The sequence below is a fragment of the Emys orbicularis genome, chromosome 1 (assembly GCF_028017835.1).
Source record: "Emys orbicularis isolate rEmyOrb1 chromosome 1, rEmyOrb1.hap1, whole genome shotgun sequence".
Classification (NCBI taxonomy): Eukaryota; Metazoa; Chordata; order Testudines; family Emydidae; genus Emys; species Emys orbicularis.
In genome coordinates, this window is record NC_088683.1 from 98,764,247 (window position 1) to 98,791,837 (window position 27,591).

Sequence of the window (27,591 nt, forward strand, 5' to 3'; positions counted from 1 at the left end):
TAACTCCACTGGTTTTATTTTTCTGCAATGCCTGGCAATCCCAGAGTTAGTACAGTGTAACAGTTTACAAATCAAAATACTGACGGGAGTAGGACTGGGGGTGTCAGACTGCAGCAATTCTAATGGCCTTTGACAGTGGCTCAGCTGCACGCTACAAGGCCAAATTGACTGCTTTGCTTTGGAGAGGGTAAGTTGTGCTTTGGGATCTCCCCGGCCAAGAGATGATCATAAAAAGGTGGCCACTGCTCCTGGAGCAGCCAGTTGGGGGTTGCAAGAGTATGATGGGGACCTCCATTCCTAGGGGCTGAGTATGCTGCCCCAACCAGTACTGGTGGCCCTTGGGACCAAGATGATAAACTCAGCTCCCTCAATGGTTTTGTAAACAGGGATCCCTGTATAAAAATATACTCCAGCAAGTGTCCAAGACACTGCTGGAAGCAAGAGTGGTTTGGATCAAACCTGTAGTATTTTTATAAGGGAATGCAGCAGTTTGCTCTGGGCTGGTAGTTACTCTGCTAACAAGGCAAGACAACAGCTGACCAACCAACACCCACAAAACTCAGTGTCTAACTCAGACCAATCAAACGGCTCAATAAATAGCTCCTCACCTTGGAGAAGGCAGAAAAAAGGAAGGAAGGAGGGAAGACTGCTCTCCCCATCCCCCAACGCACACACACAACAAATAAAACAAGGGTTTAAAAAGCTGGGTGGGGTTGAATCCATCTAGTAACGAAGCTATTAAAAAAAAAAAGAAAACCCAAATCCCCCCTTTTGCACTTTTAAAAATATAAATACAGACAAAGCTGGAGACGGGCCAGCTGAGATTCCCTCCCCACTCCCCAAGCTGGCAGAGGGCAGCACTAGCGAGCAAGGCAACAGGACAACCTTGCTGGCACTGAATAAAGTCTTGCATTCTTTTCCTCCCTGTTCTGTTCCTCCCTCCCTGTCCCCCCCCCCTCAAAAAAAAAGCATAAGAGTGGGTCTATTTAGCAGCTGCAGCGAGGGTTAAATGTCCTGGGTGGGGTATCTTGGACATGTCCAATTGGACTCCCCATAATCCCTTTTCCTTAGCCGTTCTGCCTGGCCCTGTCATTGATCCTGCCCAGCCCTGAAGCTCGTGGGGTGCGTGTCATCAGGGGGAGGGGAATCTCTCCACAAACAGGACAGTGGTTACTTTTTTTTTTTTAGGAACTTGAGGCATGGAAAGTTTTTAGGGTTTCTTTCCTTTTTGTTTAGTTTTTCAATGTGAATTTAGTGCCAATAAAATAATCCTGTTTATAAGCCCCGGAGTCTTTTACCAAAGTTAAGAGTGGGAATTCAGACTGCCAGGGAACGAATTGGAGGTTGGGGAGGGACAACTGTGTACAGTCCCCCAAGGCAGAGGGTATGAGGCACATGTGACTATCACAGTTAGAGTGAGGGACGGGGCAATTAGTGCAAGTTTCCCACAAATACCAAAATCCTTTACTTACCGCTCAGACAGTTAATAATAATAATAAACACACAACTGGGTAATATCTCCTAAAGCTATTTCACCTCCTCCCAACTCCCCAAAGCTTGTGGATAGTATCTTTTCTCCTCTAATCAGGCTCCCCACAGCCTTAGGAAGGGGGAGTATTGTTGATCAGACTCGCCATGTCTCCTCTTTTTTGGGCAACTCCATGTCTGTGGCTGAAAGCTAAGTTTCCCTGGGAGAAATCAGCGTTGGCATGTGGGGGTTGACGAGAGGGGAGAGACAGCTTCTGGAGGGGAGTGGGAGGCAGAAGCCCCAGTGGCAGGAATCCAGCCAGCCACAGGGAGGGCTGATGCAGTCAGACAGCAGTGCATCCATCCTTGCTTCTGGCTTTCTCCTGCTCTAGCTTTTCTCCTTGGGTGACTTGCTCTTTGATTCATGTTTATTGCCAAGCAGCTTCAGCACCTTCATGGGCTTGAACTTTCCTTTCTTCTTGCCCTCAGACTCCTTGTGAAATTCTGCAGAAGAGTTGCAAGGAGAGGTTATTTTCTAAAGGACAGAGCCCAGGAGGGATGCATGCATACTGGTGCCTATACCCTCAATAGACACATGCCTCCACCTGTGTGATGTATGCAGACTAGGGCTAAACTACTTGATGCATACATCTGTGTGAGCCACCAGTGCCTGAATGAAAACACACACACATTCAGTGCAGGTCACTGAGATTAGAGAGGGAGACACACACACACACTTACACTTTCACTGCAGGTCACTGAGATTAGACACAGGAGACGGAGCTTTCTCAGGAGCTGTTCCCAGGCTGTGGAATGAACTCCCACAGGAATTAAGGACCAACACAAACCTCACCACCTTCTGCTCCAAGTGCAAAGCACATTTCTTTGACTTTGCCTTCTCTAACATAAACACATAGCAACGTGTGTGTATATTACCTATACATTCTAACACACTTCTCCCTCTGGGAACAGGAGGAGAGGAGAAAAGGTGACGGGGGTTAGTCAGATTGCATAATGCATTTGTGGAAGATGCTCAGAGGTGGTGGGTGTGATATAAGAACCTACATATAATAGAATAAATCCCTAAACACATACACATGTTCATGTGCATTTATACTAATGCCCTTTATTCTTCTGCCCTCTCCTCAGGAGCGTGAGAGAGCAGCCAGGACTCTGAAGTCCTCCAGTATTGGAATGTGGCTCCCATTCACTTTCTTACCTTTCTTTTTAATCATGGCTTCCAACAATTTATCCTCCTCTTCCTCTCTGAAAGAAACAGTGGGAAACTGTTGAGAGATTCCACTCTGAGGACAACAGCCACAACATTGTTGGAAGAGAAGAGCTCCCCACTGCTCATGACTGGTATGGTCATTGGTATCCCATAATCCCTTGCTACAGTTATGACATATTCCCCATATACACAAACCAGGACAGACATCATCCAGAGATACAGACACACACCATCCCCACAAGTCATTAGCATTGATTCACAGGAACAAGGATTGGGGGACCCTCGGGAAGGTCAGTCAGTAACAGTGGCATTGTGGTGTTGCACTTCACAGTACAAGTTCACCCCATACAGGTGGGCTGCACCACCTTTTCCACTGTGTCACTCAGACAGGGTTGTAAAGGCAGCTGGGTTTCGGACAGATCTCCCCCTTTCCGCCGTGTTACCTTTGCCGGTCCTCATCCAGGCAGTTGACAATGGCATTACGTTGTTCAATAATGGTGACCAGCTCCTGCATCAGCACCGTCTCCCTCTCTCGGTCGTCATCCGTCCAGTCCTTAGCTATCCACCCCAGAAAAGACAGGGAGTTAAATGACTAAGTTTCCCTTGAGCAAGGAGTTCAGGGCTCCAAAGTGCCATACGAGAGACCTGGGTTTGATTCCTGTCTTGAGCCTAGCAGATGACTCTTTGGACCTCTACACTAGGTTAGAATTATGGCCTCTCAATGCAGGGACTGGGAATACAGTCTAGACAGCATGCTCAGAAATTGATGCTGGGGAGGGACTGTCTCATGTTACTCAACAGCCACCCTGCAGCCAGTTAAGGAGGAGTATTAAAGGCAAGTCCCATTTGGTCCCTTTTACCCAGGGACTAGCCATGACTGAAGGTATAATGGGCATTGCGGGGACAGAGAACCTGCTCAGGGTGGTATTTCACCAGTACTAAGAGATTTACCCGGCTTATTGAGAAGGCACCGCAGTTCGTACTCTACATCAGCCTGACGCTGCTCCAAGTTCTGCTGCTTAAAACTGCAAAGAAAGAGAAACACCATCAAAAACCCATTGCAAGGCTCAGAGAGATCCCTCCGGAAAGCAGATGTCCTCTCTGGGAAGCCATCTCCATGGGGTCAGATTTGAAAGTAACAACTGTGACCTTAGCCTTACCCACCAGGAGGCTTGTAGTGAAAGGGCAGGAGCCTTGGCTGTACTCCCAGCGATGCTAGCCCCAGCCTCATCCAGTAAAGACTGATGTAGGAGTGGTGGCTACAGGGTGCTCACAGCCTCTTACAGAAGGAAGTGCCATGGGGAACACTGCAGGAGCGCTGGCTATGGGGAAGCCCACAGCTCTTGTAGCTCCAGTCTCTGAGTAGTTCCAAGTACACTTGGACACAGAGTCAATGTCTTCATAGATCTCTAGCCCCACCCCTTGACTAGGAAGCCTACCAGGGCCTTCTGGTAAAGCGTCTCAGGTGGGGATAGGGAGGCTCTTCTGTCCTCCCCAGTTTTGGAGGCAGCATCAGTGCGTTCCCCCTACTCACATGTAGATGAGCTCAGACTCACGGCGCACCAGCATGTGCTTCTCGTGGATGAGCTTGAACCAGTCCACCAGCAGGCTGTCCTCGGGGCTATCTACCAGTCAAACCAGGCAGAGAGAGAACTCAGAGACATTCCTCAGGGCTTTCTGCCCACAGAACGCAGCAGGCCAAGGCAGGCTCTGCCACGCTGGGGAGGGAGAGATTCACTTATAATCAACCTGACCTCATCCAGCTCCTGAACACATGGGAAGTAGAGTGAATTAAACAGTTCTCAGCCTCCCATGGAGAAGTGATGGTTCTGATCCATTTTCCTCATAGCCCAAGCCAGTTAGCATGGCCCCACCCTTCCCCCACTCAACTCCCTTGATCCTTCATCACCCTAACCTTAAACAGAGAGCATATTATCACAACTTCTCCTTCCTCATTTCCCCCCATTACAGGGGTGGTACAGCCCTTACATCTTAAAATTCCCTATCCTCTACGACACATCTTCTCTTCCCCTCCCCCTGTCCCCACCCAACCCCCACGGTTGGTACAATCCACATTACCATTCTCGACACTGCGGAGTTTCTCCTCCAGTTCCACCCCTCGGTGCTCCAGCTCGTCCAGCCGCTGCTCAATGGTGTCCATCTCTCCGTAAATATCCTCCACTGGGACGTACTGATCCGCCTGGACCTACCAAACCACACAAGCAGGAACACCCATTGCTATGGGCAGCCGCTTTCCCTGGGCAGCCCTTGACCCATCTGCTCCAGCATCCTGCCTGGGGACCCCAATGCACTCCCTGGCGGGCAGTGGAAAGAGCAGGGGAGACTAGCACTCTTCTGTGGAGGAGGGAGAGCAATGGGAGTGACCAACTCCCTCCCACAGGACTAACACAGCATCAGAAGAAATCAAACATCTCCTGGGGGAAACCACCCTGCTCCATCGCACGCAGACTAATGGCACTGCTGGAGGAAGATGCACTTGCAGCACATGCATTAAAATCTCCCTCCATCGACAGCTCAAACTGGCCCCCAGTTATCTTGGGGGAGCGGTGTGGATACCTTTTGCCCCCCTCGTTCAGCACACCCCTCTTACTCAGACAACTCCCTCCTGAGGTCTGGCAACTGCTGTGCCATACGGTGAATCAGGACACGCCTAGGGGCAGAGACTGGAGAGACCATTTTATTCCCCAAGTGGTGGGGAGAAGAGAGTGGGAGCCAAAGTAAGGCCCCGGGTGGCTGGTTCTAGGCAGTTTGGCCAACCTGCAGCTCCCAAAGGGAGCCACTAGTGACGCAAGTCAATGTACACCTCTCTGAGGAACCTTCTAGGGAGTGTGCGCGCGCACAAGAAGGCTCTCCACCCATCCTCCAGATCCCTCAACAGCCAGCCACACATGCCTCCCACCGCTGGAAGCTAGGAAAGGAATTGGGGGTTCAGCAAGCAGAGCTGCAGTCCCAGCCGACAGTGCGGAGGTGACATTTGCCCCGTGCTCCTCTGTCCCCTTTACCTTGCGTTTGATCAGTGGGAAGCCATGTCCTGGTGCAGGAGGGCGCGCTGGCTTGGATCCTTTGGGGGGTTTCTGGGCCGACGGGGAGGTGACAGGTGATGACTTCCGGTTGAAAGGATTCTCTTTGCATGAAGACTGGGGGAAAAAAAACAAGGAGATGATTCGGTGCTCAGGAGAGAGCAAGAAAGCAGATCCCAGGCAGGGTGTGAACATTGAGCAAACACCCTCTCACAGGAACTGCCATATTGGAGCAGAGTAACGGTCCACCTAAGCCACTATTCCTGCTTCTGCCATGGTGGAGTAGACAGCTGGTCCATCAGCCCTTGTCTACAGGAGCAAACTTTGCAGGTGTAATTCCCCACCAGTGCAGCTCCAGAGCATGGTTTGGTACCAGAGTGCTAAAAGAACCCAAGTCCTGTCTACACCATAGTTTCTACTATTGCTTCCACTGCTGGAGTTGCATTGGTGGGGAACTGTAGCTACAAAATTCATGAGTGTAGACAGCCCTTTGGATACTCTGGTATCCTGTCTATGACAGCAGACAGCCTTGAATGTTTCCAAGGGAAGTATCAACCCCTAGAATGCACCTCACTGCACTATGGGAGGTGCATCTTCCTGACTTTAGCCAGTGATTAGCATGTCCCCTGAGGCATAAGGATTTATAGCCCTGGTTAGTTTATCCTAGCCAGTGTCACTGCAGATACTATTCTTATCTGTATCAATATTTAATCCTTTTTTTGATCACACTAAGTTATTTGCCTCAGTAATGTCATGTGGCAGTGAGTTCCACAGCTTAATCATAAACAGCATGGAAAGCTATTTTGCTTTGAGCAGTGTTTTCATTTGTTTTGATTTGTACTCTGAGGCAGGGTGAATAAGAGCACGATTACCATTTAACTAGCGCTTATCCCACCAGACGGAGAGAATCTTAGCTCTGGCTCTGCCTGACCGGCTCTTGGTGGTACATTTTGTGCCAACAAACAGGGCCGGCTCCAGGCACCAGCGAAGGAAGCAGGTGCTTGGGGCGGCCAATGGAAAGGGGCGGCACATCCGGGTCTTCGGCGGCAATTCGGCGGCGGGTCCCTCAGTCCCTCTCTTCCTCTTTGAGCTGCCGCTGAAGTGCCGCCGAAGAGGAAGAGAGGGAGCGAAGGAACCGCCGCCGAATTGCTGCAGAAGAATGAAGCGGTGCGATTGAGCTGCCGCCAAAGTGCTGCCGATCGGCTTTATAAAAAAGCTGGAGCCGGCCCTGCCAACAATGTTGCACAAATGGGTCGAGAGCAGCATGTTACTACTGAAAGCCACAGTACAGAGTCTCACCACTTGGTGGCACCGGAGCTGCTTTGGGGTGAAGACATCACCATATGATAGCAGAGTGTTGGAGACTGGTAGCCTGACCCTCAGCTCCGGTGTGGAGATGTCTCCAGGTAGAGAGGTGGAAAAACAGCGAACAGCTCAAGGCCAGAGGCCTATTGGTAGGGGTGGGTTTCCCCTCCCAAAGGGCACTGAAGGGCATCTCCTCCGGGCCTCTTTGGAGGACAAGATGATTGTCGTGATGAGGGTCGGGGAGGGTGGGAGAAAGGGAGGGGTTAGGAGAAATGCACCAGCCTACCTTCAGCTGCGGCTTGGGCGATGGGGAATTCTTGGGGCCTCCTTCACCCGTGTCTGAGGCCAACAGGATGGGTGTGGGACTAGCACTGGCAGGAGGCTTGGGGGGCAGTTGGCTGGGGCTGGTCTTTAAATTGCTGGCAGAAAAGCTCTTGCTGGTCTGCTGAGCTCCCCCCTGCGCCTCCCCACTGGAGCTGGCCAGCTCACTGGAGGAAGAGAAGGAAGAGTTGGCGGACAGGCTGGCTGGGGCTGCAGGGCTCTCACTGGAGGAGACACTGGTGAGCGGAGTGTCTGCACAGGAGATCTTGGAAGCAGCCGGCGCATGGACTGTGGGTTCGGAGGAGCTCTTGGGCACTGACGCCTCATCTGGGTCACCAGCGGCCTTGGCTGAACACTCGGAGTTGATGCTCTCAAGGCTGAGGGCAGGTGATGGGGTGGAGGAGGATGGCTCTGAGTGCGAAAGCCTGGAGATGGGGTGGTGAACTACAAAGGAAAGAGAGAGGTCAGAGGGGAACGGGAAGTAACAAATACCCCCCCACACACATACCAGCCACAGATGGAGACTGCCGGAGGCACCTTCAGGAGCGAGATCTCTCGGACACCCACCCTGTGAGGCTGGGTGGGAAGCAGGATTTGGTAGCACAGAGCCCAGCCCAGCTGGCGTAGACATTAGGACTTGCTCTGCCTGCTGGAGAGGTGAAAGCGTCGGGGCTGCCTATCCCTGGTGTCCAAGGGAGACAGAGGCGGGAGTTCTGGGTAGGATGGCTGGGCACAGAAGGGTGTGGGAGGGACTCACCTAGGGGGGAGGCGCTGGGTGCTCGCGGAGCCGGACGTTTCTTGGTCTTGGGGCTGCTAGTAGGGGTGATGCGGTACCAGGGATGAGTGGGTTTTGTCGTGCTCTCACTCTGGTCCTGCTTTGGCATGCTCTTTGGTGTTGCACCTTCCTCCTCCTCCTCCTCTTCAAAGGGGTTGTAGGCTTTGGGCTCCCTGCTGGCGGATCTGCTCTCCCTTTCCCTTCCTTTCCCCTGCTCCTCCTCTTCCTCTGAAGCCCTCGTGGGAGTCTCCTGGCTACTGCCTGGCGGCGGAGGAGCCGGCTTCCTCTTGGGCTCTGGCTGAACCAACGCAATCCACGGAGGGTCCTTTGGTCTCACAGCAGCTCCCGCTCTAGTTGAAGAGAAGAGCGGGGTCAGGGAGGGAGAGGGGATGAGGAGGACGCATAGAAGAGAGAATTCATGACAAACCAGGTAGAACATTGCCCATAAGGGGGAAAATGTCAGGCTAGGGCTGCCCCTGCCTTCTCTCTGCAGAGCATTCACCCCCAGGGACAGGTTGAGGGTATGACTGGGCATGCGGGTTCACAGGCTGGGGGAGCACAAACCTTCCAGCCTCACTAACAAGGCTGGGAACCAGAGATCTGTGCCCTGATTTCACTGTCTGGCAAACTATATTAATTGGCCATTCCCAGGAAACGTGGCCTCTCTCCCATCCCCCATGTCGCACCACAGCAGGAAAGATTAAACTATCTCCCACGCTTAGCGGACATGCTGCTAATGGCTGGGGGGCTGAGGAGATCCTAAGCAAATGGCTCCAGCCAGCTGGGCTGTTTATTGGGATCTTCGAGCACCCTGGCTGAGCTGGAGAATTGCCCCTCCCCCAGCACAAGTCACTTCTCTTTACACAATGAATTGGGGAGGGAGATGCAGTGGGGGCAGTTCACTGGATCAGTTTTCACCCAATAATCAATGCAAGAAAATATCTCAGGTGCCCAATTGCCCCATTGCTCACTGAGGCAGGTGAGGTGCTTTTACTCGTTACATGCCTCAGTTTTTCTCTCTCTGAAATGGGGACAATGATACAGACCAGCCTTTGCAAAGTGCTTGGAGATCTTTGGACGAAAAGCATTGTATAGGTGCAAAGTATCACCATTACAGCCAGACACACACAACAGAAACCCTGCCCAGGAATGTGGAACATTCCCCCAGGCAGCCAAGCATTTCCTCTTCCCCAGCTGTTCGGTTTTGCCAATTCAGGGTGGCTTGGAATCCTGAATACATCAATCCAATTTTAAAAATTTTATTAAGATGATGTTTAAAAAAGTGAACGGTGCAGAGTTTAAGCGTAGAAGTTTCTGGTTATCAGGGAATAACATACAGACTATCAAGGGGTGCGAAGTTCGGTTTAAGATCGGATGGTGTAAGGAATACATAATCTGCAATATCCCCGATTGGGGATAAAAGGTTAACGGGTCAAAGTATAGACATTGAGATATGAGTACTAAATGTGTTCTTTGCCTTTCCATAGCCCTTTTCACATGAAGATCTCCAAGCGCTTTACAAGTCTTCCTGAATGGCAGACACTGCATTATCCCCCCTCAGGTACAAATGGGGAAAGGCTGGCACAAGGAGAGAAGGGACTTGCTCTAAGCCAGTGGTTTCCAAACAGTGGATTGCAGGAAGTTTCAACGTGGGTTGTGGGCCCGCTGCAGAGGGGAGGCCCCAAGAGGGAGTCTGGAGGGCAAAGCCACCTTGCATTCATCCCGCAGCAGCAGCTTCTGTCCTACAGGGCTGGGGCCAGCTCCCCGCTCCAGGCGTGGCAACCCGCATGGGGTCTCAGCACCACTCAGGTTTGGCCCAGCTGCCCGTCTGTGAGGACACGGTGGACTGCAACCCCGAGCCCAATTGCAATGCCTGGGGTTTGGAGCTGGGTCCAGCCCCACGGGACAGGAGCCACCACTGAAGAGTAAGTGAGGGATGGGACGTTCTCCAGCCAAGGCCTCCCCTCCGCACAGGCTGGGATTAGGGTCATGGTGCCAGGGCAGATGGAGCTGCTGAGGGTAGGTGGTGCCCCCTCAGCAGAGCGAGAAGAAGGCAAAGGACACTGGTCTATGATTTGGGCCCTCCCACCAATGGGTGGGTTGCAAAAAAGACCAAATGGAATTGGTGGGTGGGCTCAGTAAAATGTCTGGAAGCACTGCTCTAGCCCCGCATTGAGTTCCAGCCTGGAACAGAACTGGGGTCTCCCCAGGCCTTAGCCACAAGGCCCTCCCTCTCCACTGCCAGCTGATCAGCCAGGGAGGGGTGAGGCTGGAAGGAGAGTTCATGAGTTAACCACACGCACAATGCCTCCTGGTCTATATGGTTTCGGGGCAAGCCAAAGGACCTACCGATCTGAGGAGGTGGGTCTCCCTCTCGGTTTGGGGACTGGGGGGCCGGGTTCAGGTACCCTACCTAGACAAGCAATTGGAAAGATACATGGTAAGAAAAGCAAAAGGCCATTAGGAAGCAGATGAAAAGCTCGATGGATTTCCTATTGTCTTCTGGCTGCTCCTGCTCTCTGCAGATCCCACAGCATTTTCCCCCTTGGCGTAGGGGTGTCAGCCCCAGCACGCAGGCCAGATTCCAGCCTGGGTGACCTTGTTAACCAAAACTCACCCCCTGCAGCTGCCCTCACTCCCGCCTCCTGCAAGCTGTGGGGTAGTGCTGGGGACAGTGTTGCGCGCCATCGAGACACTCTGTCAGCCCAAATACAGCGTAGCACTAGGGCACCAGACCCATCCACGCTACTCTGCCCCTTCTGGCAGATTGAGGCTCAGCGATCAAGACCAAGGTTCGATCAGAGATCTGGGGGTGTCAGTTTGAGAGGGTCTGGGGAAGGGCGTCTTTGAGCCTCATCAGGGACAGAGGCTTTGCTGAGCGTAAGCTGCACTGCAATGGGGAAATGGGGACCACCCCACACGCCATCCTTGCACCTTCTTACCGTTCACCAGGCCAGGCCCTGGCTCAGAGGCCTCACTCTGCACGTTGGATCTAGGCCGAGGGACGGGGTGAGAGCTTGGTGGTGACGGGGCTGCTGCGTCTGCGCCCCTCCTCGGGGCAGGGGTGGGACGAGTGTCCTTGAGCCGTCCGTCCAGTGGGCTGGCTTTGTCCTGGCTGGGCACTGGTGGTTTGCTGGGGAGAGGAGGCCTGGGTGGAGTTTGGGAGCAGGGCTCAGAGCTGGGTGTTTCATTCTCTGCACGGACAGGGGACGCTGCCGTCTCCACTCCAATGGGTGCACGACCCTTCTCTGCTGCACCTGCCTCCTTCTCTCCTGGTGGGTGGCTCTCTGATGCAATCGCCAACGATGTTTGGACACCGTCCTCTTTCCCTTCCTCCTCCTCCTCCTCCTCCGAGGGGGAGGCATCCTCACCCACAGTGGCTGCCCCAGCCTCAGTCCTCTTGCCCGGGTGCTGCAAATCAGGGCTGGGCCTGCACTCCGTCCTCCCACTCAGGCCCAGCTTGCCCCGGTGCTGGGTGCACACAAAAGTGCCCGACTCCGGCCCAGGCTTGTAGGATCCAGGGAGTAGTGTGCTGGAACATTCCTTACACCTGCCAGCGAGACACACAAACCGTCCTGAGAAGGTGGGGAAAGGGCCTTCTACAGGAGGGGAGATTTACAAGGCTGAGGGAGGAAGGATGGCCGTATGGTTAGTGCACTAGACTGGGACTCGGGAGACCGGGATTCAGTTCCCAACTCTGCCACAGACTCCCTGGGCAAGTCACTCAATCTCTCTTTGCCTCTGTCCCTTGTCTATAAAATGGGAAGAATAATCTGGCCTTTCTTTCACCCTTTTCCATATCTAGTTAGACTATAAGCTCTTCAGGGCAGGGCCTGTCTCACTACGTGTTTGAACAGGGTCCTCTCGGCACTACTGTAATACAAATCAGTAATAAGGAAGTTATACCAGCCTGAGCAGGGCTGTCCTTACTATGTACAATGAGAGCCACACACAGAAGCCCACTCAAGCACTCACTCCCACAAGAGCTGAGCTGTTTGATTCCTGTTTGTTTCAATGCAGCTGGTGGCTGTAAGATTAATTAGGTGCCAGGGCACTCAGGGCTCTTGTAGTGGCATCTGGTTTACCACTGTTTATGCTGAAATCTAGAGAAATACGCCCAAGGCTGAGGGGGGATGCAATGAAATTAAAAGGCAGCCGGTTTGAACATGGAGAAAAGAGGCTATTTTTACCTCAATTGACCCATGGAACTCACTGCTGCAGGATATTACTGAGGTGAATCACTCAAAACAGTCAATAAAGAATGAGAAGTTGCTAAAGATCATATTTGGAGATACAACATGTAGGGTAAAGTTACCAAAGTCTCAATCCTCAGTCTTCAGGGTATAAGACAGCAACCGGTAGAAATCCTCTTTCTACCATCATACAGTATTGCACAGGGACATATATTAGAGTTTGTTTTGCCTTCCTCTAAAAGCTCCTGTCATTAGTCACGGTTGCAGACAGACTCCTAGACTGGCCCAATGGTCTGTTCCAACACCTCAGTGTCAGTGTTCTGACACACTCAAACACACAGACAACATTAATCTGGTGGTAACACTTGGCTGTGGCTACAGGTCAACTCAGGCAGGGAGGGGTTGCTCTGGGCCTGGTGGTGGTTTACCTGAAGCACTGGCAGTGGTACAGTTTGCCTGTGTTGAGGGGTGAAGGTGGGGGGTTGCTCCAGACCTGGGGATGTTTTACCTGAAGCACTGGCGGTGGTACAGTGTGCCTCGGGGGTTGCTCTGGGCCTGGGGGTGGTTTACCTGAAGCACCGGCGGTGGGAGTTTGCCTGTGTTGGGGGATGAAGGTAGGGGGTTGCTCTGGGCCTGAGGGTGGCTTACCTGAAGCACTGCCAGTGGTACAGTTTCCCTGCAGTGTTGGGGGTGGGGTGGGGGTTGCTCTGGGCCTGGGGATGGTTTACCTGAAGCACTGGCGGTGGTACAGTTTGCCGTCAGCCAGGTAGCGCTGAACCAGGTGGACGTGCTGGTGGCAGGCTGCGCAGGTGCTGCTGAGTGTGTTGCGCTGGGACCGCTCCGCCAGGCCTTCGACAACATCATCCTGAGGCAGAACACAAGGAGAGTACAGACTGGAGGGGCAGCAATTGAGACAGAGCGTATTTCAAATGGAAGCTCTTTGGGGCAGGGACTGTCTTTTACTGAGCGTCTGTACCGCACTCAGCACAATGGGGTCCTGATCCTGACTGGGGCCACGGGCGACAAGAAGAGAGATCTGCTCAGCACTGAGCTTCGGGTGTAACCCCACTCAGAAGAACAGGACAATATAAAGAAATAGCAATTATTTCACTCCCCACATTCAGGTTGCAGGCTGCCAGTCCCGGAGAAAGGGCTGTCCCAATCCCCCAGCCCAATCCTCAGGAAGGCTCCCTGAGCCCTGTCCCAGTACAGAATGGACATCCTCATCCCCCTCTAACCGTTGCCCGATTCAGGAGGGGAAGAGGTGAAAGGGACGTTTCTAACCCCTACCGAATCCAGGGGCTGCAGTCACAGCCCTGGTCCATCCCAGGGAAGAGAGATCCCTGCCTGCTGTTGAATCCTGAGGCAGAGGGTTGGGAAGGGAAGGGGAATCCCCTGCCCACACCCATCCCAGTGACTGTGTCCTTACTCCATCATCCCCAAAGGGGAGGGTCTTGGGGTTACCCAGGAACCTTTGGCTTCTCAGAGAGCCCTCTTGCATTGCACACTGCACTTTCTTCCCCCTCTTCACCGAATGAAGCAGGTGGTGAGCAGCATTTAATACCCAAGACCTCTAGAGAGAGAGAATTCCTCAAGCTGGACCCTTCTCCCAGTGGAACCCACCACAAAGCAAAGCACACTACAAAACACACACACACACACACACACTCTCATGTCCCAGAGAATGCAACAGACCATCTGTTTGGATTCCTCTCATTGTGCCAGATGCTCACTCAGATGCTCCAGTGATGAGCACAGCGCACAGAAAGTTAAAAGATGGGGTTAACTTTGCTACAATAGATGAGGTACCTGTGGTGCCGTGGTGCTATCCGCTGCAGCGATGGGCTTCTTGGGAGCTGGCAGAGGGGGTGACGAGGTAGCAGCCGGGTGCCTCATGGGCGGAGGGACTCTGGCTGGAGAGAGAGAGAGAGAGACAGAGCAAAAGGGGAATCAGCTACTGACAGAAGAGGATGATTCATGCAAAGCACATGGTGTAGGAAAATCACCTGGCCTTGTGACCCAGGATGGGACCTGACCACTTTTTACACCTCGGTACCTATTCCAGGAAGGAGGGAGAGGCATGGGGTAATGGGTTAGCCACAAGACTGACAATCAAGAAACCCTGCATTCTAATCCCAGCTCTGACAACGACTCCCTTCTGTGGCCCTGGGCAAATCACTCACCTCCTCTGTGCCTCAGTTTCCCCATCTGTAAAATGGAGATAACACCACTTAACTACCTCACAGGGTGTTGTGATGATCAGCTAGATAATGCTTAAAGCATGCAAAGCACTGGGTAAGTGCTAAGTATTATTACAGCCCCTTGGGGCTCACTCTCCTGAGTGCAGACCGCAGGATATGACAAAACCCCTACCACGGCCAGGGCTGACACTCACTAACACCTGGAGGGAGGGGAGCACCTGTAGTCTGTTAACACCTGGACGGAGTCCTCAGATCGGACACAGGGTCTGTCTTGAGAAGGGCTGGTGTGCGTATTAGACAGGAGGAGGTTTACTATAAGCTGTAGTGGGCTGCACCTGGGGGGTTAGATCAGGGGAGTAGAGCAGGGAAGGATGAGTGGGAAGCCCAGCTCCTTACAGGAAAGATGCTCTGTTGGGCAGCTGGCACTAAGCTTCTCATCACTCCAGTTCCCCACACCCTTTGTCCACTGTTCAAGTGGGACCAGTAAGAGCCAGGTACCATCCAGGGCACCCTGAAGTACAACAGCACCTACAGCTGCGACGCCTATCCCCAAAGGAAGATGGAAACAAGGGAAGATCTGGGTGCTCTCTCCCCACTAACTTCCTGGCCATGAGACCTACTTGCCCTCCCAGCTGTTGCTGGGCTATGAGAATGGAGATTAACTCAAGAATACTTTCTGCTAATTCAAGGAGGCCAAATCACACACACATACAGCCCAGTCACTTCCTGAAGCTGTACATTCCACAGGGAGAAAAGAAGCACTGGGTTGGAAACAGGAAGCTGTGATGAGCTCACTACCCGAGTGGAGAAGGACAGATGATGACACTGCCACAGTGAGAGATTGCAAAAGCATGGTTGAGTTCCCTTACATAACACAGAGGGGGCCAGGGCAGAAGCTGGAAGGACAGGCCATAGCTCTCACCTTGGTTGGGGTTGGTGAAATGGTTGTAATATTGAGACACGTAGGTCATGATGCTGAGGCAATCGGGGACCCTCATGGAGACCATGTCGTTGGGATCCAGCAGGGCGGGGATCCCCAGCTCCCGCTCTGCCAACTCAAAGGCCTGTGAGAGTTCCAGAGAGGGAGGACAGGAGTTAAAACCGAAGCCCACTGGAAAACCAGGGTGGATAAAAATCAAAAAAAAAAATTTAAATAAAAAAAATTGGATTTTTTTTAATTTAAATCGGATTTTTTTGATAAAATGCTTTTTGAGGAAAAAACCTATCTAAAGATAGTTTTAATTAAGATATATTATAGCTCAAAGATATCTCATCATGGAATAGGGATTATAAATTCTAACTCTATAGTATGAGACAATATATTCATGTAATGTTTAAGAAAAGTTTTGTAAATGAGTTCCAATAGTTCATGGATTAGGGACCCAATCTCATGGGGTTCCACAGGCTTCTGTATAGATTATTTAGGTTAATCTTTCTATCTACCCAATGGGACTCAGTGCTCAGATTAGAACAGTGGTTCTTAACCTTTACTGCAGCCTGCACCCCTTTGGTTCTCAAAATATGTTCTCGCACCCTTTAAACCTAAATATATATTTTTGTTTGTATATTACAGTAATCGTTAAAAAAAATGTATAATGTTAATAAATACATAGGTTTGATGAAACAAAGTAGTTGTACTTATGTGCCTGTGCTTAATTTGTGTTTTCAATTATTTACCTTTTAAAAAAATCTGGCATGTCTCGTACCCCCAGAAAGGGCATCTCGCACCCCCAGGGGGTGCATGCACCCCAGATTAAGAACCACTGGTCTAGAAGACACCATCAGAGATGCGCAGTTTTGCAGTTCTCAAACTGTGGATTTGTGTCTCCAGAGATAACATGCTTGTTAACAGCAAAAATGTTTTTAAATAAATAAATAAATAATATGTAGAGGTGAGAAATAACAGATCTCAACTCTATTGTCCCTCTGCAAATTTGTGTACACAAGAGTCAATCCCTTACCGATCTCTAAAAGTGCAAAGTTTCAAAAAGTTCAATGAATAGAAGAATGTTGGGGGCGGAATAGATCTGGACACGGAGAAGAAGTCTGGAGATAAATGTGAGAAGCGAGGGACATACGCTTGTTTTGTTAAAATATTATATGTTTGCTGTTGAAGAAAAAAAATCCAGAATACTTAACGTTGTTGTTTTAGTTAAATAAAACAATTTAAATGTCTGTCTGGTGATGTTCTCCTCCTAATACAGCCTGGCAAGAAAATCCTCCAAATATTAATGATTAACCTGTTGAATTGGAGATAGTTCACCTCCCAGTGACTTCATAAATATCTCCTTCAATTACCTTTGGTAAATGAAATAACCAACAAACATTCATTTTCTGATATTGCTGTAAAACTAATCTGAAAAGTTTTCAAAATAAATCACTGTTTCAAAATGTATAGTGTGTACCTTCTAAAAATGAAACCTACATCTATCTCTGAGTTATGAAGAATATGTATTAAGGTTATACCAACCAACAAGAATGCACTTTTATGTAGAAATCCATGATTAAATCGAGTCTTCCTGACTAGTGATTTAAATCAAATCCACCCTGTGGAAAACAGAGGCTCATGGACACACTTGCACGTCAGAGGAAACAAAAAGCAGGGATGGTTAGTGATGGAGGTGCCCTTGTTCTCAGTGACCCTCCAGCCGTCACTCTTCCCCTCTCCTCTCACCCTGCTATACCACCCAGTTCATTTGTTCTTCCATGTTCCCTACTCTTCCCGGGAAGTCTCCTTAGAGTTATGACCTGAGGGGGGAGAAAGCAAGGAGTTCAGTCTCCAGGGACCATCCCACCAATAACACGGCTCAGTAGTACTACGAGGGATGGTGGCTTTAACCAGGTGGGCACTTGCCCCACTAGGAACCGTGCCGAGATCCCGGTCTCATCTCCAGAGAAGAAGAATGATCTTGTGATTAAGGCACTGGATGGGGGCTGAGGGTTCAATTCCCGGCCCCATCTGAGACTGCCTGTATGACCTGTGGCAAGCCCCGTAATCTCTGTGTGCCTGGGTTCCCTCTCTGCGAAATGGGGACAATAATACTGCCCTGCCTCACTCACAGCAGTGTTATGGAGATATATCCATTAAAATGTGTAGGGTGCGCAGATACTACTAGGATTGGGATACCTACGTGGACTGATAAATTCATGGTCAAATAGGACATCTGCCAGCCAGGAATAATGAGGCACAATGCACAGGACATGGTTGAGCTCTGCAGTGCCACCAAAGCTTGCCCAGCAGAGGGAGGTGTTGCTCTCACTATAGCTAAATGTCTGCGCTTGCTGTTGCTTCTCTGGCAGGGCAGCCCAGACGTCTGTAGCTGACCAACTGCACCTTTGCCCTGAGATAGGATTGCTGAGGCCTGCTACTTTGCCACTCAAATGTCTCAACCAGGGTTGGCAAAACAAACCCCGAGATAACATAAAGGGGCTCACAAATACTCTACAGGCAGAGCCAGACAGCCGAAGGGCTAAGGGTCTAAATGTGGAAGACTGTGGAAGACAGAGCAGAGCTAGGATCCCATTGTGGGAGCACAGTGACTCAGGGAAGCCCTGAGACTGAATGAACTCCAAATGTTGTAGCTCAGTTCCCTTTGGGTGGGAGTGTGTGATTATTTTGGGGAACCCCTGGGATCCCCAGCTGCCCCACTGACTTGTTTTCTTTTGAACCCAAGCATTCCACGAGCCCTAGTGATGCCTACGTTCCATGGCTCCTTGTCTTTCTAGCTCTCTCTCACATCAGATATTTTCAGACAACCTCACCATTCCATTCTCACTGGATTCCTGTTTACACTCACTTGGTAGCCACAAAGGGATCCAAACACATTCCGCCACTAACCTCTCAGATCAAAGGGGAACAAATAAGCATATTTCTCGCACCCCAGTGAGCACCAAACAGCGGGGCTTGCTGGAGGTGATGGGGCTGGGCAGAAGGGCGGTGAGGGAACACTGCTTCACTGAAGCACTATCGTCCCCAGGACACCATATTCAGTCCTGTTCCACGGAGGGCACTCCTGGGATCATGGCTTCTCTCAGAGCAGTGGCTCGACCTGGCACCACACCACTTCTGGGACCATCACTTCACCGGAAACTGTGCTGGCCTCAGGAATGTCCCTTCCCTAGGATCATACTGCCCTTTGGGCCACCAATCCCCAGGAACCACTCCTTCCTCGAGCGTGATACTTCACTAGGAGACGCTCCAGTTGTGGTTTGTGTGTATCTAGCATCTTTGCTGTGCATCCCATCAAACAAAACTTGAAAACATCTACCAGTCGTTTACTTGTCAAGACATGAAAGTCCATCCTGGTGAGAAACCCAGCTCTCCTGCCACCAGCTGCTGGGAAGGGTGAGGGTGCTGTCCCTAGACCATGCTCCGGGGCTCCATTTTTATGTCAGCCTCTTGCTAGTGTCTGATAAATGTGAAGCTCCCGCTCAGCCATACCTTTAGCTGCTGAGAGACAGGACCCTTCTCTCTCTTTGTTCTCCTCAAGAGCCTCCTGGCTGCTGTGAAGGGGGAGGGTCTCCACTAATTTAAGCCAACCCATGCCTCCTGGCTGTTGCAAGGAAGACAGGGAAGATGAGGTCACTGATCTTCTACTCTACTCCCAGCCTCTGGTTTTGGGGCCTTCCTCCCCTGTCAATAACTCCTATCATCTGCAGCAGAGGCAGGCACTGCTTTTCCAAGGAGCATCATGAAGTTGACATGAATCTAGACAGCTGCACTGCTGCCCATGAGGTTGGGAAACTAACCGGACTCTTGTTAGCTTCAATCTTCAGCTGTTTGGCAAAGTTCAGAACAGCAGAAGCAATGGAGCTGTCAAGACGCCGCCACATTGGTTTCCCACTCAGAAAGTCATCTTGGCAACGACATAAACTAGAAGCTTATATTTTCTTTAATGGGAGCTTAGAATGTGTGGAAGAAGACACTTCAGGTCCCCTCACTCACTCAGGTAAGCTTCTGCCTTATCCAGAGTGAATAGATTTTTCTAGCCTTGTACAGATGACTGCCACCACATCCCCCAGCCCTCGAGTGCACTTTATGCCAACATTGCGTACTCTATCATGTTATTTCCCACGTCCATGACTCCCTCTTTCCCTCAGTGCAAGGCGTCACGGGGACTCACCAGGTGGTTGTTCTCGTAGACATTGTCCTTGGAGAGTGAATCAAAATCTCTGGAACAAGAAATCACAGAGGGGTGATATGAGAAAAGGGAGGAACGGCTCCACAAGACACCACAAACAGGTTCACGGGACAACCAATATTACAAGGGCATTTCAACAACAAAAAGCCAAACTCCCAGACAAACAAAACCTTTGTTAAAGTAGATTTAAGACTGCGAACAGGGCAAGAGACGGTAAGAGAATTTTGCAATTTGAAAAAACACAAAGGGCTGAAAGCCAGGAAATTAAGACTTTATCATCATCATCTGTATTCCAATAGCACCTAAAGGCTCCAGCCAGTATTGAAGCCCCACTGTGATAGAGTAGAAGATTTAAGATGACGTATCAAAAACACCCCAAACATGGAGAAATACAGAAAAAGTGCCTCAGACTACTCCAACTCTACCCTCATCTCCCCAACACCCTATGCCCCCGTCTGAGGCAGATGATCAATCAAATAGTTTTGCAGCTAAATAAAACGTTAAACACTGGATGCCTTGCTGATTCAGACAAGAATCTGGGCATCTGGGAACACTTTAAACCCCAGCATACTCTGGCATTTCATATGCAGCTGCAGACAACTTAAATCATAGCCAGTGGAGCGTATATGTAGCCTATCTACAAGGGTTTAAAATATCCTGTGCCAGGGGAGGCTCAACCAGTGTGGAGAGTAAAGGGTTAAAATGGTTGTAAGATTTCCAGTACCTGGTGTGAGGAAAATATAGGATAGGAGTTGGATATGTCTGTGGTGTGCATATGAAGTGTAATGACAGCATCACTTTGTGCTTGTTACAGCACCGTCCAGCTGATGAGCTCAGCATTCTATACTAAACAATGAACTCAGCATCACAGCATACCTGTGAGGTAGATAAGTATCATCTCCATTTTAAGGTTGAGGACACAAGCCCAGAAATTAAAGGTCAGAATGGGCCACTCTTACTAACATTTAGTACTTTAACCCAGGAGGAGTCTGACTGGTTGTGGCTACACTAAAAACAAAATGTCCTCATCTTTACTGTCCCAGTTTAGCTTCGCAGCAAAGCTTAATGTAAAGATGGGTAATACGACTACTCCCAGCATGAGGAAGGATGGAAGAAAGTCCCTCAGTGACTTTCCCAAGGTTGCACAGGAAATCTGTGAAACACTGACATAAACCCCAGTCACAGCCTCTGACACAGCAAGAATATACTTCCTCTGTTCAGAGGCAAAACATTGGTGTTGCTGTTCTCACCAAAGACCAGTGGAGTTGGAGGCTAGACCCTGGTTAAGTAGGTGGCACATACAGATGTGTTCACACACACCCCCACATACATCTATGCTGAGCATTGTACCATGTAATAGGAGCATGTGGGAATACAAGGGCTGAGTTAAGGTTATTTGATGTATCTTAACTCTTCGTTTCCATATTTGACATTTTTTTCCTATCATCCATAACCTTAACTTTGGATTTACTGGCTCACAGCTGTCTGTGTGGGTTTTTTTTTTTTAAAGACAAGGGTCCATACAGGTGTTTTCCCCGTAAATATTTATGATCATAACTCAAACTAAAGGGCTTTATTGGCCTGAGAATTCTGTTTGTTCTGTTTTTCTTAGAAACAAGAAGCTCAGCAACACGAGAGAAGTGACATGAGATCACAGTGAAGGCTGACTGGAGTATGTTAACCTTGTATCTCCCTTTTCAAAAATAATAACCGTCATTTTAATTTCCTAGCTTTCCTTGTGTACATGATTGGCTTGGAAACTGAGCACTGGTTTTGGTGGAGTTTGTAGCAACCATAGCACTGGCCAATGAGGAGCATCCAAAGCCAGACCAAATATAAAATAATCTTCACCCCTATCCCTAATCTCTTCTGCCAACCCAAAACCACTTTATTTCAGACAGGCCCATTCTGCTTGGGTGGGTAGGGTGTGCATGTGGAAAGAAGATGATGATGAGTGTTACCAAGTGATTGGGAGTGCGAAGATACAGGTGGCTTTGCTAGTAAGGCAGGGTGGAAGGGTCTCAACTTTGACTGTAGAGAATAAATTCCACAAACACTATGCTCCACCTGGTCTCCTTCCTCAGATCTCCATGGTGAGAAACGTAGCACACAAATGGTGGGTAGGTTTCAGCCCATCCCCCTCTTTTCCTGTCCATCACACTCCTTCTTTTACAGCTCCATCTGGCCCTGAGGAGCCCAAGTTCTGCTCCGTGGGGCACACAACAGCACCCAGGGAGGGAGTAACTAACACACATTGGGGTGGAGCCTTCCAGTGCATTTGGGTGCCGCAGGTCAGTAAACCTCCAGGAAAATACACCCCTTTAGCTTTATTTGGCGACTCCTGGATTGAAATACCAGAATTTAGAATTTCACAACTATCTGGCACCTCGCTAAATATATATCACTACTTTGGCATCAGCCTAAGGCAGTCCCATAATATCTGATTCATGGGAATACTGTCCTGATGAAGCATCTGTATTACCATTCCTCATTATTAAATCAGTTTCCTGGAAGACATCCAGTAGAATGATTGCCCTGATTCAGCAAGTCCCAACAAAGCAGAACACACTTGGAGTCAGAATTTCCATGGATATAGCATCTTTCATCCCAAAGTGCTTTGCCAATTACATAGATACAGCAGCAGTAGTGGCCTCTGTGGTTTAGGACAGCAGCCAACAAGCCCACAACATACTGGGAGACAGGGGGCATTTTGTACAGCAAACACTAGAGCAAACTCCTATATTTTTCCAAAATACATTGTGGGCTCTTTAACGGCCACACATAGCAGGGAGGACTTCAGCTTTTAAGACCCTGTCTGAAAAATCCACACAGCATACTGCATAGAAATCTACCTCTCTCAGAGAGGAATAGTTGAGCTGACCCTGCCGGGCTTTGAACCGATGACTCGACGCAGACTAAATATTTCAGATCTGATGTTGCTATGGTGTGTCCCTCCTTCTCCTCTCGTTTTCGGTGTACATTTGCTTCTCTCTCTCCACCGAAAATGCCGAGGCCAGACACTGTCCTATTCTTTCGGTGTCTATACCCCGAAAGTCTCCCTCCACAGGCTCTGTGCAAGGCAGCAGTGCAAGGACATGGGAAGAGATGTTCATTCTCCCACGTACATAGCTGCTTCTTGCTTCACCAAGCTGCAAGGGAAGCCCACTAAATACTTACATTGTGCTTTAGATTTTCAAAGCACTGTCCAAGCATTAGCTAATTAATCCTCTCAGCCCCCTGTGAAGTAGGCCTGGATATATTATTCCAGTCTTACAGATGGGGGGGAAAAGACATTAAGTATCTTGCCCAAGGTCACACACTCAGCCTGTGACAAAGCCACAAACTGAACCCAAATCTCCAGAATCTCAGTCCAGGTCTCAGCCAGGAGACTGACCTTTGTTGCCCATTTTACAGATGGGGAAAACAGGCACAGAGAATCTGAGTCACTTGCCCAAGGTCACAAAACCAGTGGGGGTCAAAAGCAGAATTAGAACCCACATCTCCAGACTCCCAATCCTGTGCCTAACCCCATAGACCACAGTACCCCAGCAGCAAATTGCTTAGGCTCATATTTTTAACACCCCTGTGTTTGGGTGCCCAACTTGAGCTACCTTGGGCCAGATTCTAAAGGTGCTGAGCACTTGCAGCTCTCATTGCTTTTTTTAGACTCTCGTTGCTTCCAAAAGTCTTGTCCCATTTGCCTGAAGCTTTCCAGGAGAGTGTATCTACACCCAGCAATAAGATCCCACCTGTGGAATTTCAAATTCATTGGACTAGTTTGAGTGGACTTAGGAGAGCAAGACTGGAAACTAGCTTTACTTTCAACAATGGCAAGAGACAGGCTATGGTCTCTGCATCATTTCATGAAAAGGCATCACACCCCTCTTCTCAAACAGCTTCCCCTTCACATCCAAGAACTTATCAAGACAAGTACATCTCACTTGGGGGCACAGCAGCTGTTCTGCGCTAGACACCCCATGCAGCAAGAGCATCCAGATAATAGACAGGCTAGATGCTTTACACGTAACTAATAGATAAATAGGAGAGGCACAAACTGAGACGCTCTAGAACCAGGAGAAACCCTAAGGAGCAGAGCGCTGGGTTAGCATTATTACACAGAAGTGAGTTCCATGACTGAGCGCCACCCAGCTCAGCACAGCTGCTGCATGCTTATGTCGTTTCACACCCTGATGGAGCTGGAACATGATAGCATATAAATGCATGTGTATCCAGAACTTCAGGGTCTCTTGGGTTCACACCATTGCAATCGGCATGAGCAGCAGCAGCACAGTTGTTCGAAAGCGGCTGGAATGGCCCATAACATTGGAAGCCCATTAACTGTAGTACAAGGCTATTCACAATTACCAGACAGATACTATTACCAAGAGGATTGAAGGTGCTTTATAAATACAATTTAGAAGAACAGGGGGAATGCTTTTGCTCCGCTGTCTGAGAGATTTATTACTCCATATCCTTGAGTTTCCAAATCAGGACATGCTGAAGCGACTGAAATCAGATGAGACGGCACACCCTTCAGCCACCCCTTGAAAAATCCTTCCTTAACATGCTATGTCCTTGTAAGGCCCTAGGTCTGTCTTTACAATACAGTTCACTCCACTTAACTGAGATGCTCTTAGTTAAGATATCTGCCAGGGAACAGATTTGAGCCCACTGATACTAAGAGCAAGCTTAAGGGGATGGTAATTCCACTTAATGAGGAAGCCTTCAGATGACTTAGGGGTGCTTACTGTAGGGTTTTGGATATCTCACTTTCACGCTGGCCCTGTTGGTTTGCTTTTCAGCCCCTTAATAGCCGAGATAAATGCAAAAATAAAAACAGTATGAATTGCTACTCGTCCCTGTTTTAGTTTGCCTCTTCCACACTAGTGACCCATGCTGAGCATTGTGCAGGTGACTCCTGAAATAGGCAGGCAATAGACTTGGTCTCTAGCCCACCAGTTCAGATAGCACCTGGAGGCTAGCCCCAGCTCCGCCCCTTCCACCTGCCCCTCCCCTGCAGTCGGACCCCCAAGACACCCCCCTACACCTGGAGGAGCCCCGAGCACCCTCCCCCCTCAGCCAGAGGAGCCCCAGGCCGACCAGAGACCCAAGCGCCCCCCCCCCATTGGCCAGAGTCCAGGGAGTACTGATGAACCTGGGGAGCTGGATAGCATGTACTGCCTCCTCAGCCATCCCGGAACCTGCATGGGGCATAATAAATCAAAAAATTCCCCCCAAAACCCTGCAACTGGGGTCCGGCGGCCACAGCAGCGCCAGGGGCCTATTATACCCGCCGCCCATGCGCCTTCTCCTAACTACATGGGCCCGTTCTGTAATAGGATGTGTGCTGCAGCTCCTCAGCCACATTAATATTAAAACTGTGTCTTCTGTTAATTGGGTAGCAATCTTTAGGGCACCTAAACAAAAGAGGAGTCTATTGTGCTAAGCAACCTCAACTGGGGTGGTAAGAAAAATGCCTTGGTTGTGGAAGGAACATGCACTGCTGTATGTCAGATTTAAGAGACTAGCCTATGGGTGAGAAGAAATGTGTGTACTAGGGACTAGGGGAGAGCATCAGATCACTAGTCGCAGCAAAGACTGGAACGGACAGATGGTGGATTTCTGAGCTGGCCACAGCATGCAGCTTGGGGGAGGAGTGGGAATCATCTCAGCTGCCTATCTGGCTATATGATTTCTCCAGGAGGAGAGCATCACCCCCAGCAACACCATTCCCAAACTCACCTGTCTCTGTCCCTCTCATTAATCTGTCTGTTAATCCATTCCCTTCTACCCAAGAGCCTCCTGCAAAAGGAGTGCAGACCGAGAAACTAAATTCCAAGCCATTAGCATGGTGGGAAGCTCTAGAGGCTATTTTCCACTGTCATCATCACTCATTTCTGGTGTTCAGCGCAGCATTATACTAGTTAAGCCTGCACCTGGCACTCCCCTAACCCAAGATCAGAAAGTCCCCCACTGAAGCAGCATGCCCTCCTCAGGCCAGAAAGAAACTGAATTAGCACACAAACCTCCTCCACTGAAAAATATGCATACATACTGAATCACAGGAGCCTAGGAAGGACACCTGTTAAGTAACATTTGTCCATCCCTCATTCCTGGCCAATGCAGGATCATTTCCTACAGCATATTCTCCGGTGCTTTGTCCATACATGCTGCATTTATAAACAGTTGTTGGAAAGGAAGAATCTTATTGACTGAGACAGTGCTGGGAATTTTCAAAATAAATGCAAAAATGCCTTAGCCAACAGAATAGCGCATATCGGGCACAAGCTGCGGTAATACTGTATAGGCCCATTTTGGGGAGAACAGGGTATATAGGATGGTATTAGGAACATCACTTCCCATTTACTTCCTACTGTCCTCGTCAGACTATCCTGTAGGATTTGATAGTGACAGTTCCAGAGATAGGGGTTAGGGCTCCTTCCTCAAGCCTCACTTTTATTTTTATTTATTTTTTCAAATAAGAGAGTGATTTGTCCTGTGATTAGCACAGGGGGCGGGGAATCAAGAATTCTGAGTTCTATTCCCAAAGCTGACTGGATAATGTGGGCAAGTCACATAACCTCGCTGTGCCTCAGTTTCTCCCTCTGTAGAATGTGGATAATAATTAACAGATACTCAAAGCTTAATTCATAGGGTTGATAAAGTGTTTTCAAGATCCATGGATTAAAGACCTTAGACACATGTAACCTATTATTATTATTAAATTCCAAGGGCTGCAGCTATTCAGATGCAATCAATGTGAAAGAACTCCACTTGCAGTCCAGGAAATGTTTTAAAGTTACTCCCACATACGCACACCCAGGAGTCAGTCTCCAAGCATCCCACCCCACTCCTCCCGCTGCCCCTTTGCTCCCCCAACTCTTCTTAAATCCCAGAACTAAAAGACACTAACAGACACTCCGTTAACGCCCTTTGTAAACCTCAGAGGCAGGAGGGGTCCCAGAGCTCCCTGCACTAAATCCCTACACATCTGGGTGTCAGGGTCACCTCCCCTATAGCCTAGGTATGAGGATGGTTCCCCGGTGCCTCTGCCCCAGGGAGCTGGGGGGCCCTGGGCTCCCTTTCCTCTATCCCAGGGCGTTTCCCGGTGGCCCTACCCCCCGTCCCAGGGTCCCCCCCCCCGTCCCTCGGGGTTCCCGGGTGCGGTCTTCCCCGCCCCGTGTAGGGGCCGGAGCGACGCCCCCGGGCGGCCGCGGCCGGGGCTCAGGCGAGCCCGGCGCTGCTGGGCCTGGTGCCGCTCCCGGCCCGGTACTCACAGCAGGTCGGGCCGGTGCCGGTGCAGGATGGCGCAGAAGGCCAGGCCGTCGCGGAAGGAGCTGCTGAGGTCGCGGATCTCCACGCCGGGGTAGCCCTCGCACTGGCGGCGGCACCAGGCCTGCAGGGCGCCCCGGGGACCCGACATCGGGGCGGATCCGGAGGTCAGGGCGCCGCCGCCGAGGGGAGCCTCATGGGGAGCGGACAGGGCTCCGCGCTCTCCGGCCCGGGACCGCGGTCCGGGCCTGGGCGGCTCCCGGGAGCGGCCTGCGGGCTCCTGTCCCTGCGATCGGCCCCGGCGGGCAGGGGGCTCCGCCTGCGGGGCGGGGATCACAGGGCTCCGGTGCCGCGGCTCCGCTGCGCTCCGTGCCCCGCCGCGGCTCCCTCCTACCTCCTCCGGGCGCCGGCTGCGCCTCCCTCCCCGCGCCGGGCTCTGCTCAGACCTGTCCCCGCCGCTCCTCCGCCCAGCTCCGCACCCCGGCTCTTCCTCGGCCCGAGCCGCGGCGGGGAGGGTCCCAGCCTGGCACGGGCCAGGGGCCATGGGGCAGGGCCTGGGCGCTCGGCATACCCCGGGGCAAGGGGGAGTGTCCCGCATTGCCACCCGGTACCTCGTGTCCAGCTGGCCCTGGGCATGTCCGCTG

At 50.6% G+C, this 27,591-nt stretch overlaps 1 protein-coding gene across 1 annotated transcript; it reads right to left on the reverse strand.

Annotated features, from left to right (window-relative positions):
* MICALL1 (MICAL like 1) lies at positions 1 to 27,113 on the reverse strand. The gene is made up of 16 exons (XM_065403459.1): positions 26,953 to 27,113; positions 19,658 to 19,706; positions 15,457 to 15,598; positions 14,143 to 14,246; positions 13,062 to 13,198; positions 11,083 to 11,690; positions 10,490 to 10,553; positions 8,123 to 8,490; positions 7,331 to 7,809; positions 5,722 to 5,856; positions 4,778 to 4,904; positions 4,233 to 4,323; positions 3,650 to 3,723; positions 3,142 to 3,256; positions 2,687 to 2,733; positions 1 to 1,971 (listed from the first exon to the last, which is right to left on the reverse strand). Exons 1-16 carry the CDS (start codon positions 27,096 to 27,098, stop codon positions 1,856 to 1,858), a joined length of 2,802 nt encoding a protein of 933 aa, XP_065259531.1. The 5' UTR covers positions 27,099 to 27,113; the 3' UTR covers positions 1 to 1,855.
* Between the last annotated feature and the right edge of the window lie 478 nt (positions 27,114 to 27,591).